Here is a 12717-nt window from a genome sequence, read left to right as displayed (position 1 = left end):
GTAGTTTAGTATTTTAAGTGATAGGATGTCTAAGATACATAACATTAACTAGGAAGCTCACTAGTACAGACATCACAATCTATACAACCGTGTGAAACCATTGAGCAGGAAAAGACCAGCTCATCTATTTATCCTGCTCAACTCCCAAATGGCTGAAACATCACGATGAAACCTGTCCACCTTCTCAAACCAGCCCCAACACATGATCTCCCAAGGTAATTTAGCAGAAAAGGTTGATATTGTGACAAGTAGAAAGACTTCAGATATGTACGCATGATTACAATACCTTCTTTTAAATGTTGTTTGTTAACTTCGCCTGTTTTCTGTGCACAATAAACCTCTCGCGTCTGAATGCCACCTCCACACAAGGTTGATTCATTGCTTCTGCGTCGGTCATGCTGACTGAGTAGAGGCTTCACCTGGCATTCATTCCAGTCAGTGGTTTTCCAAACATACCTAATGGAGAATGAAAGCAGCATATGGTTTCTTTCCTTCTAATTGTAGATCTCCATACATCAGAAATTTCACTGGAAAAAAAATCAAAAATTGGCACCACTTACATTTATACTCATTGATTCATAAAAGAGCTTGACTCAAAATTTGTCAATATCAAGCCCATTCTGTATAGATCAACTTATTCTGTCCATACATAAAAGGAAACATTGTAAACTAATCATGCTTCAAGTTTAACTAATAAGCAAAAGATGTTTAAGATCTTTGAATAAATCCTGAATAACATCAAACTTTTTAGCTGAGTATTAATGTGAAGATCTTACTTTGCGGATACAATGAATTCAGAAATGTACACACATTATACATTTTAAATTATAAACTACTAGAAACAGCTCTCAGAATAATTTGCTGAAGATATTTAAAATGACCAGTGGGACATTTAATGTTCTAGTGAGTTCAATTGAGGCAATGGAGAAAATGGTCAGAGATAAGCTGCTGACTATTTTAAGTCAACATAACAGTCTGTGTATTCATCTTACTCATTTACACAGCTTGCGAACAGTAAATATTCATATTCCTTCAACATTTAGTTTCATCAGAGGAAAAAATGAGATGTTTCATTTTGAGAAAGATGAACTACCTGGACCGAAAACTGGACTTGCTTTCCTATGAAGAAGATTGCAGCCCCAAGCAACGTAACATTACAGAAAAATATTAAATGAAATGAAGAGGGAATAATTTTTTACTTCCCTGACCTATCAAAAACACACACCTAAGAAATGAAGGAGCCAAAGGGAATAAAGGTCATCCTTGACATTTGAGTGCAAACTTTTAAAATAATCACTGCACAACTAATATTTTCTAAAATATCTTAGGAACAGGAATAGGCTATTTTGGCCCCTTGAGCCTGTCTGCCACTAAATTAACTCATTGATCTGTATTTTAACTACATTTATCTACTGTTATTCCATATCCCTTGGTATGGTTACCCAACAAAAATCGATCAACCTTAGACTTGACAATTTAGATCCACATACTTTTGAGACAGCGAGTTCCAGATTGTCACAACTGTGTGTGAAAATGTGTTTCCCAGGTCAATATATCCTTCTGAAGGCAGAGTGTTCAAAACTGAACGTTGTACTTCAAATGGGGTCTAGGTAGGCATCACTAAATGTCAGTAATTTGTGAACAATAATATCTAATTAATTTAGCATCTCTATAGCTGCCAGCTTCTCACCTACAAAATAAATATTCTAATTTGTCCTTCTCAGATCCAAAGTGGATGATCTCATGTCTCCAAACTGAAATCCAAGTTTCTTCTCACTTGGTTTCTTTGTAACTTTCATCTCCATTCAAATAAATTATCATGCTTCCTAAATTAGTGTCATATACAAAATTGCATGTATATTTATTTCTACTTGCATCCAAGATAATGTATGTAGAGAAACCCTGAAGCAAACAATTCATTGGATTCAAGCCCCTCAGCATCAAACACAACTTTCTAAAACTATTATGATACTCTCCAAATTTATCTTTTAGATTTGATCTTAATATTTTGTCCTGTCCGCACACTAACTGAAAGGAAATACTCATTAATCAAATCTTTAGTTTCCTTATAACCAGTTGTACATTTGCATATTTAGTAGATCCTCATTCCTGTTTACTATTCTCTATCTCTTCTTCCATTTATAAAACATTTGTTCAGAGTTCCATGCACAATCTATCATGTCTACAGTGTTCCACTTCCTATATATCTGCCAACCTTGTTATTTGAGCTGTTGTGAGAGTCCAAATTTTGCAATTTTAAACTGTCAGTGTTAACCATCCATACTACTCTGAAACTGACAGCAGCTTCTGGCACCTGCAAATAAATGCAAAAATTGCTGTCAGTAATTCCCTACTCCTCTGCAGGATGCTTTTGTTGATGTCCTCTTTGATTAAAATCTTAGAAATCGTTAGAGTTTATATTAACTTTCTCTTTTTACATAATTAATTTTGACATAAAAACCTGTGAAAAAGTTATGCCTTGTTGAATGAACTGAAACTGGGCTCTTATTAGTTTGCTGTCGTAATGATTATTGAACAACCTCTTTTCCACTGTTAAGCTCATTTTTATATTTTTGGATAGTCTGTTTTCATTACGTTTTCAATAAAAATTAAAAGATTTTTAAAATAATAAGAAATATTTTGTTAAAGTTTTACCTTAGGCCCTATCTGAATGTTCCAGTCTTTATTTTGCTCTCTTTACAATGTTTGAATTTGGAGAATAATTGCTTTCTTTGATTTCCTGGTTTACTACGTTGTATTATTTTTGAAGCAACTCACTGCTTGATCTGTTCATGCATTTCATTGTTGCAGGATATCAGGGATCCTTTTATGGCTGATGTCAAAAGGAAATTAATCTTAGAAAAGATTTGCCATTTCAAGCAAATGTATGTCGAGTATTTGCAGATAAAAGGTATCACCAGTGGCTAGACAATGATTTCTGTTGAGCAACCCTGTACCATTTGAAGACAATAGAATTTCCCAGCTTTCTCACCAAGAATCCAGTGCCACTGTCATAGATTAACTTGGTTATTTATCTCAGATGCTACTTTTGTGATGTTGGGAACTGGTTGGTTATTGTGCTTGTTTCATAGTCGACTGAGGCTAGATTTTAAAAAATAACGCATTAGATTTGCAAGTCTTTTAAACATTGAGGAAATTAACTTCCATCTCTCCTCTTGATAGCCAATGCACTTCCTAACATTCAAGCATCTCTGATCAGAGGAAAATTTGAAATGTGCAATGAAAGTACTCATTTATTCTGGGAAGTTTTGCTCATCAACACAGGATTAAGTACAGATGTCACTAATGATTTAAAGAGTTGCATCAAATAGTATTTCATAATAAAAGAGCATTTCGTGGATTCTTAATGACAATAATGAAATTTTACGATATAACTGTCCTGCAGACTAAATATGTTTTACCCTTTTTGTTTTCTTAATTTGTCTCAAACAAATATTATTCATATTAGGCAAAGTTAAGTCCCACCATATCTGTGGTGTTATATGACACTTAGCAAGATAATACCTGAGACTCCAATGACATGTACTCTGTTATCTCCTTATTTGTCAACTATGCACCATAGTCTGTCATTTAATTATAAAACTTATCATCCAAAGTCTGAGGCAAAATCCAATACTGAGCATGTATCTTAGATTTGAACATTATAAAAGGTAATAGTTAAGCTGCCAGCAAGCAGTATTCAAGCCAGAGTTTTTGAAACTGAACCAGCAAATAAACCCCCATCACTTCCCCACCTTCCAAATGAAACAGAAATAAAAATTTGCTTTTATATATCACCTTTGATGATCATCAGATCATCAACACCTAGAGTGAAATTTAGTTCTTAAACTTTTGAGTTAGCGTTGAAAATGCTGCCAACTGAACCACATGTCACACCACTTTGGTGAACAACAAAAAAACCTGGCATTTTTGCAGTAAAGTTGTAACATGCTGTATTTTTACAGAAACAAAATAGGCCTCAAGGTGCAGTCATTAAAGAAACATCAACAGCACTGTAATGTCAAAATACTTTTCTTAGACTGTAAGTCAATTCTTCATTTCACACAATTCTACATACATATAATTCATGAGGAGATCCAAGTAAGCAAAGGAGCATTTCCTTGAGCAAAAGATGGTACAACTCTGACAGTGTAAATAACAAAGTAGACGGGCAGGAGTCTGGAAGAACACAGCAAGCCAGGCAGCATCAGGAGGTGCAGAAGTCGACGTTTCGGGTGTAGTGCTTCTTCAGGACTGTGGGTGGATGTGGGGGAGCTGCAGATAAAGGGGGAGGTGGGGGCTAGGTGGTGAGGTGGGGATAGGTGAAGACAGCTAGAGGTAAGACCTGGCTGGTCAAAGGGAGAGATGAATCTAGTTGGTGGCAGGGAACAGTGGTAGGGCAGGGGAGGGGCTTGGAAGGGAGTTGGGAAATGGAGAGGGAGGTTATTCAAAATTGGAGAACTCGATGCTGAGTCCTCTGAGCTGTCGGATGCCCAAGCGGAAGATAAGGTGTTTTTGCTCCACTGTGATTTGTTTTGGCAATGGAGGAGGCCAAGGATGGTCATGTCGGGAAGGGAGAATTGTTAGGGGGAATTGAAATGGGCAGTGACTGCGAGACCTGGTCGGCCCCTGAAACCCGGGGGCAGTGCTCAGTGATCCATTCCCTAAGTTTACATTCAGTCTCCCCAATGTGGAGAAGACCACATCGGGAGCAACTGATGCAAAAAACTAGGTTGGAAGAGAGACAGATGAACCTCTGTCTCACCTGGATGGACTGTTGGGGCCCTGAATGGAGGTGAGGATGGTGGTGTTACATCTTTTCTGGTTGCAGGGGAAGGTACCTGGGAGTTCACTAGCATGGGTGGCATGAACCAACGACTGTCAGAGGAAATGGTCCTTCCAAAGGGCAGAGAGGGGTGGGGAGGAAAAGATGTTCTTGGTGGACGGGTCTGTTTGGAATTGATGGATGTTTTTGAGGATGATGCATTCGAAACTGGTGGGGTGGTAGGTGAGGACAAGGGGTCCATGTCTTTATTGCATTGGAGGGGAGCATTTAGAGCAGTGGTACGCAGAATAGAAGTGGTGCAGTGGATGGTGGTCTGGATGATGGAGGGAGGAAATGCTCATTGTTCAAAATAGGTGGACATCTGGGATGCCCACAAGTGGAATGTTGCCTTGCCTGAGTAGATGCGACAGAGACGGAGGAATTGGGAGAATGGGATGGAGTTCTTGCAGGATACTGAATGGGAGGAGATATAGTCCAGGTAGATGTGGGAGTCTGTAGGTTTGTTGTAGACGTCCATTGGAGATTGTTGCCAAAGATGGAAATGGTGAGGTCAAGAAAGGGGAAGGAGGTGTCCAAGATGGACCAAGTGAATTTGAGGTGCAGTGGAATTTGTGAGTGAAGTTGATGAACTGCTCATGCAAATGTCATGAAAACAACTCATAACCATGAATTACTTACAGATATATGAAAGTTTTAATTATGTGCTTTTTAAAAGCCAAAAGATGGCTGAGAATATAAGTTGCACTGATATCAGGAAGAATCATGGAAGATCATACCTGAAGAGAGTCAAGAGAACTTCAGACAGTGGTATTTCAAAGGGAAAGTTCATGTGATTTATGTCCCCATAATGTGGACATGATAGGAGTTGAAGATTAGATTACTTACAGTGTGGAAACAGGCCCTTCGGCCCAACAAGTCCACATCACCCCACCGAAGCGCAACCCACCCATACCCCTACATTTACCCCATACCTAACACTACGGGCAATTTAGCATGGCCAATTCATCTGACCTGCACATCTTTGGAATGTGGGAGGAAACCGGAGCACCCGGAGGAAACCCACGCAGACACGGGGAGAATGTGCAAAGTCCACACAGAGAGTCGCCCGAGACAGGAATTGAACCCGGGTCTCTGGCGCTGTGAGGCAGCAGTGCTAACCACTGTGCCACCGTGCCGCCCACGGAAATGCAATTCTGCACAAAAGACATGTTTGTGTTTTACCCATTTAGGAATTTATATGAAAGAGGGTTAAAAACCAACTCTAAGCCGTGAGCTTAAGTTCCAGTGTGCTATGGTTTGCTAAAGAAGAGGCACAACTGAGAAATTCCACTAGATACTATTGAGCGTACGGATAAACAAAGGTGTCTTTGATTGCTGTATACAACTCAACAATAAAGCAACTGTTAAAGGAATCTAGATAAACTTTTTAGCTAACTGCACAACCAAGAAAATCCAAAAAGCCACTCAACTTCCAAAGTCAGTACTGCAGAATTATCCACCATAATAGCTGCAATGTTTTACAAACTATTTGTCATGAACAAGACAAAAACTGAATCATATATTCCTTACAATTTACATACTTATAATATTTTAGTCACTAATGAACACATGTTTTGTTTAATTCAAGAAAGCAGGGTTAAATTGACTCCTTTCAAAACATAACATGCTTGGGCTGGGTAAGGATCTCCATGACGAGGTTCCTTTTTGAAATTAACCTTATTGCAACCAACCCAGAGAGGGATTAAGTAGAGAAGAGAGGGCAGTTCAGTCTTTCTAACTTGGAAGCATAGCCATTTGGGGTATGCCATCCTGAATAATAATGACTTGGGATCCTTGCCAGCAAAATGTAGAACCAGTAGACAATCTCCATAATAAATGCAATGTGATGTAATGACTCTTAAGAAATTGTTGCTTGTGACAACCATATAAATGGTGCCCGAAATTGATATCAGACTCACCAGTTAAAGAAATCATTGCAGATGCTCATACAAGCAATTTGTGGTATTTGACATCTAAGAAGAAATGTTATTAGTTTCTTTAACTTTATTTGGAAACATCTTTCAGCCACATATCACAGGAAATACTGTATTTATGTTGAAGTGAAATGTCTGTATTGTATGTAAAAAAAGCTACAGTTAAGCCCTGACTTTGAGAAAGTTTAAAACAAGCAACAGCACTCTCACTGTTTTACCTCTCTATTAAATTACTTCAAAAGAAATAGAAAGAAAGACAAGAGGTTAAACAAAACAGGCTTTTAACTTTCCAGAATATATTTTACATTACTGTACAAAGTTAAAATTTGTCTGATTGTCCTTTATAGCAGATCAAGTGAAAATGAAAAAGATTAGCTCTGTTGTTCTAAAGCAATCAAGTTGAACTAATATCCAGAAGATTTTATAGGCATGTTTAACTGCAATGCCAGTCATGAAAGACATTTGTTTGGCAAATAACTCATTCATAAATGCTTGGGTTTTTATTGTGAGTCTTAAATTTATTCCAGGATCTATTGACCTTCAAAATATATCACAATAAATAATTATATCCAAAAGTTCGAATCCTACAGTCTTAGTTGACATTCAGATTTGTTATTCCAGTGCATCCCTGGTGATGCATTTTGATTGATTCTGCTATTATATGCAAGGGATGACTAATTGGTAGGGATATATATTATTTGAGCCCGTAACTTTTAAGATTGTGAAGAGCATATTACAAAAACTCCATAGTCTTTGAGAATTTTCAATTCACCATTCACAATCATTAGAACTTGAATTGGGTTCTAGCATTGACTGATAACAAATAAAACCAACTTCAACTAGAGATTTTTAAAACATTAAGGTGACTATAATTTACAAGTCAAGAAAAATATAAAGAAACTTGCATTTATACAAAATATTTGATAACTTCAAAATGGTCCAAAGCAGTTTACAATCAATTAAGTGTTTTTGAACTGTAATTTCAGGACATCAAAGACATATTGTGATAGCAAATTATGTAATCCTTTCTTAAATGGAAAGATTTGGACTTGTATATTTTGTGATCTAAGGACAACTTAAGCTGTTTCGTACCTAGCCAATAAAGTATTTGGTATGTATAGTCACTGTTGGAAAGGCAGCAAATGTAGCAGCAAATGTGTGCAGAGAAAAACCTATAAACAGCAAGTAACTAAAGACCAGTTCACCTGCTCTAGAAGTTTTAGTTGTGGGATATATATTGAACAAAACATTGGGAAGAGCTCTTCTCTCTTGTTTAAAATATTGCCATGCAGTTTCAAAATCCATACTGGTTAGCAAGCAAAATTATTGTGATAGATTCCAAGTTAAAATATTAGTGCAATATTAGTAAGTTTAGACAAAAACAGAAATTGTTAGAAAATTTCACCAGGTCTGGCAGCACCTGTGGAGAGAAATCAGAGTTAATGTTTCTGGTCTAGTGACACATTTTCAGTAATTAATAATTTTAGGTATGTTCAAAATAATGAGTATAGTCAATCAAACAAGAGGTTTCATGAAAAGCACACAAAAGGCATGGACACAACTCCAATGGGGACTGCTCTCCTAAAGGTAAAATGAATTTAAATTACTGGGCATTTAACTAACTTGCAATTATATAACAATTATTCCTGAGTGTGAAATACTTGCTTTCCAGAATATATAAAATAAAGCAAGAAAAATTGATTCATTCTTATTCACCTACAAGATTAGCTTCACCACATCATCTTTCTCAGAAATTTCAACTAATCATAAATTAACAATACAACAGAAATATCTGAATTCTAGCTTATCAGGAGAGGGATGGTCAGTGGTCAGTGGGCATGATGCAGAGTGGGAACAGCCAGAAGTTGGTGGGTGGAGTGCAGATAGGAATCAGCCAGAGATTGGTGGGTGCAGTGCATTGTGGGAATAGCTAATGGTTGGCGGGTGTGATGCACAAGTGGGAACAGCCAGTGGTTGGCGGGTGTGGTGCAGAGTGGGAATAGCTAGTAGCTGGTGAGCGTGGTGCAGAGGGGGAATAGCCAGCAGTTGGTGGGTGTGGTGCAAAGTGGGAATTGCCAGTGGTTGGTGGGTGTGGTGCAGAGTGGGAATAGCGAACGGTTGGTGGGCGCAGTGCAGGGTGGGAATAGCCAGCGGTTGGTGGGTGCAGTGCAGAGGGAGTATAGCCAGCGGTTGGTGGGTGCAGTGCAGGGTGGGAATAGCTAGCGGTTGGTGGGTGCAGTGCAGAGGGGGATTAGCCAGTGGTTGGTGGGAGCAGTGCAGCGGGGGAATAGCCAGCTGTTGGTGCGTGCAATGCAGAGTGGGAATAGCCAGCAGTTGGTGGGTGTGGTGCAGAGTGGGAATAGCTAGTAGTTGGTGGTGCAGTGCACAAGTGGAATAGCCAGCGGTTGGTGGGTGCAGTGCAGAGTGGGAATAGCGAGCGGTTGGTGGGTGCAGTGCAGAGTGGGAATAGCGAGCGGTTGGTGGGTGCAGTGCAGATTGGGAATAGTCGGTGGTTGGTGGGCATGGTGCAGAGTGGGAATAGCCAGTGGTTGGTGGGCATGGTGCAGAGTGGGAATAGCCAGCAGTTGGTGGGTGTAGTGCAGAGCGGGAGTAGCCAATGGTTGGTGGGCATAGTGCAGATTGGGAATAGCCAGTGGTTAGTGGATGTGGTGCTGAGGGGGAATAGCCAGCGATTGGTCGGAGTGGTGCAGACTGGGAATAGCTAACGTTTGGTGGGTGTGGTGCAGAGTGGGAATAGCTAACGGTTGGTGGGTTTGGTGCAGAGTGGAAATAGTCAGCAGTTGGTGGGAGCAGTGCAAAGTGGGAATAGCCAGCAGTTGGTGGATGTGGTGCAGATTGGGAAGGGTCAGTGGTTGGTGGGCATGGTGCAGAGTGGGAATAGTGAGTGGTTGGTGGGTGCAGTGCAGGGTGGGAATAGCTAGCAGTTGGTGGGTGCAGTGCAGAGAGGGAATAGCCAGCGGTTGGAAGGTGCAGTGCAGAGGGAGTATACCCATCGGTTGGTGGGTGCAGTGCAGTGTGGGAATAGCCAGCGGTTGGTGGACGTGGTGCAGAGTGGGAATAGCCAGCGGTTGATGAGTGCAGTGCAGAGTGGGAATAGCCAGCGGTTGATGAGTGCAGTGCAGAAGGGGAATAGCCAGCGGTTTGTGGGTGCAGTATAGAGGGAGGATAGCCAGCGTTTGGTGGGTGCAGTGCAGGGTGGGAATAGCGAGCAGTTGGTGGGTGTGGTGCAGAGTGGGAATAGCCAGCGGTTGGCGGGCATGGTGCAGAGTGGGAATATAGCTAACGGTTGGTGGGTTTGGTGCAGAGTCGGAATAGCCAGTGGTTGATGGGTGCAGTGCAGAGTGGGAATAGCGAGCAGTTGGTGGGTGCAGTGCAGATTGGGAATACTCAGTGGTTGGTGGGCATGGTGCAGAGTGGGAATAGCCAGTGGTTGGAGTGCATGGTGCAGAGTGGGAATAGGCAGCGGTTGGTGGGCATAGTGCAGAGTGGGAATAGCGAGCGGTTGGTGGGTGCAGTGCAGGGTGAGAATAGCTAGCGGTTGGTGGGTGCAGTGCAGAGGGGGAATAGCGAGCGGTTGGTGGGCGTGGTGCAGAGTAGGAATAGCGAGCGGTTGGTGGGTGCAGTGCAGGGTGGGAATAGCCAGCGGTTGATGAGTGCAGTGCAGAGGGGGAATAGCCAGCGTTTTGTGGGTGCAGTGCAGGGTGGGAATAGCTAACGGTTGGTTGGTACGGTGCAGAGGGGAAATAGCTAGTGGTTGGTGGGTGTGGTGCAGAGTGGGAATAGCTAACTGTTGGTGGCTGTGGTGCAGATTGGGAATAGTCTGCAGTTGGTGGGAGCAGTGCAGAGTGGGAATAGCCAGAAGTTGGTGGGTGTGGTGCAGATTGGGAATAGTCGGCGGTTGGTGGACGTGGTGCAGATTGGGAATAGTCAGCAGTTGGTGGTTCGTGGTGCAGAGTGGGAATAGCCAGCGATTGATGAGTGCAGTGCTGAGGGTGTATAGCCAGCGGTTGGTGGGTGCAGTGCAGGGTGGGAATAGCCTGCAGTTGGTGGGCATAGTGCAGAGTGGGAATAGCGAGCGGTTGGTGGGTGCAGTGCAGAGTGGGAATAGCCAGTGGTTGGAGGGCATGGTGCAGAGTAGGAATAGGCAGCGGTTGGTGGGTGTGGTCCAGAGTGGGAATAACCAGCAGTTGGTGGGCGTAGTGCAGAGTGGGAATAGCGAGCGGTTGGTGGGAGCAGTGCAGGGTGGGAATAGCTAGCGGTTGGTGGGTGCAGTGCAGAGGGGGAATAGCGAGCGGTTGGTGGGCGTGGTGCAGAGTAGGAATAGCGAGTGGTTGGTGGGTGCAGTGCAGGGTGGGAATAGCCAGCGGTTGATGAGTGCAGTGCAGAGGGGGAATAGCCAACGGTTGGTGGGTGCAGTGCAGAAGTGGAATAGCCAGCGGTTGGTGGTAACTGTAGAGGGGGAATAGGCAGCGGTTGGTGGGCGTGGTACAGAGTGGGAATAGCTAGTAGTTGGTGGGTGTGATGCAGAGGGGGAATAGCCAGCTCTTGGTGGGCATGGTGCAAAGTGGGAATAGCCAGCGGTTGGTGAATGCAGTGCAGAGGGGGAATAGCCAACGGTTGGTGGGTGCAGTGCAGAAGTGGAATAGCCAGCGGTTGGTGGTAACTGTAGAGGGGGAATAGGCAGCGGTTGGTGGGCGTGGTACAGAGTGGGAATAGCTAGTAGTTGGTGGGTGTGATGCAGAGGGGGAATAGCTAGCGGTTTGGTGGGTGCAGTACAGAAGTGGAATAGCCAACGGTTGGTGGATGCAATGCAGAGGGAGTATAGCCAGCGGTTGGTGGGTGTAGTGCAGGGTGGGAATAGCGAGCGGTTGATGAGTGCAGTGCAGAGGGGGAATAGCCAGTGGTTTGTGGGTGCAGTGCAGAGGAAGTATAGTCAGCGGTTGGTGGGTGTAGTGCAGAGTGGGAATAGCCAGCAGTTAGTGGGTGTGGTGCAGAATGGGAATAGCTAGCGGTTGGTGAGAACAGTGCAGAGTTGGAATAGCCAGTGGTTGGTGGGTGTGGTGCAGATTGGGAATAGTCAGCAGTTGGTGGGAGCAGTGCAGAGTGGGAATAGCCAGCAGTTGGTGGGTGTGGTGCTGATTGGGAATAGTCAGCGGTTGGTGGACGTGGTGCAGAGTGGGAATACCCAGCGGTTGACGAGTGCAGTACAGAGGGGGAATAGCCAGCGGTTGGTGGGTGCAGTGCAGAGGGAGTATAGCCAGCGGTTGGTGGGTGTAGTGCAGGGTGGGAATAGCGAGCGGTTGGTGCGTGTGGTGCAGAGTGGGAATAGCCAGCGGTTGGTTGGAGCAGTGCAGAGTGGGAATAGCCAGCAGTTGGCGAGTGCAGTGCAGAGAGGGAATAGCCAGCGGTTGGTGGGTGCAGTGCAGACGGGGTATAGCCAGCGGTTGGTGGGTGCAGTGCAGACTGGGTATAGCGAGCGGTTGGTGGGTGCAGTGCAGAGGGGGAATAGCCAGCGGTTTGTGGGCATGGTACAGAGTGGGAATAGTCAGCGGTTGGTGGAGGTGGTGCAGAGTGGGAATAGCCAGTGGTTGGTGAGTGCAGTGCAGAGGGGGAATAGCCAGCGGTTGGTGGTACACTGCAGAGGGGGAATAGCCAGCGGTTGGTGGTACACTGCAGAGGGGGAATAGCCAGCGGTTGGTGGTACACTGCAGAGGGGGAATAGCCAGCAGATGATGTGTGCAGTGCAGAGGGGGAATAGCCAGCAGATGATGTGTGCAGTGCAGGGTGGGAATAGCCAGCGGTTGGTGGGTGCAGTGCAGAGGGGGAATGGTCAGCAGTTGGTGGGCATGGTGCAGAGTGGGAATAGCTGGCGGTTGGTGGTGCAGTGCAGAGGGGGATTAGCCAGCAGTTGTGGGCGTGGTGCAGAGTGGGAATAGC

At 43.7% G+C, this 12717-nt stretch overlaps 1 protein-coding gene across 3 annotated transcripts in view; it reads right to left on the bottom strand.

Moving 5' to 3' along the window:
* thsd7ba (thrombospondin, type I, domain containing 7Ba) overlaps nt 1-12717 on the bottom strand; it is a 908760-nt gene that overhangs the window by 524149 nt on the left and 371894 nt on the right. For all 3 annotated transcript variants that reach the window (XM_072579697.1, XM_072579699.1, XM_072579698.1), the window contains exon 6: nt 287-456. In XM_072579697.1, coding sequence (XP_072435798.1) covers nt 287-456 — 170 coding nt within the window. The remainder of the gene's footprint in view (nt 1-286; nt 457-12717) is intronic.

The sequence above is a fragment of the Chiloscyllium punctatum genome, chromosome 10 (genome assembly GCF_047496795.1).
Source record: "Chiloscyllium punctatum isolate Juve2018m chromosome 10, sChiPun1.3, whole genome shotgun sequence".
NCBI lineage: Eukaryota > Metazoa > Chordata > Chondrichthyes > Orectolobiformes > Hemiscylliidae > Chiloscyllium > Chiloscyllium punctatum.
This window is presented reverse-complemented; position numbering and strand designations above follow the sequence as displayed.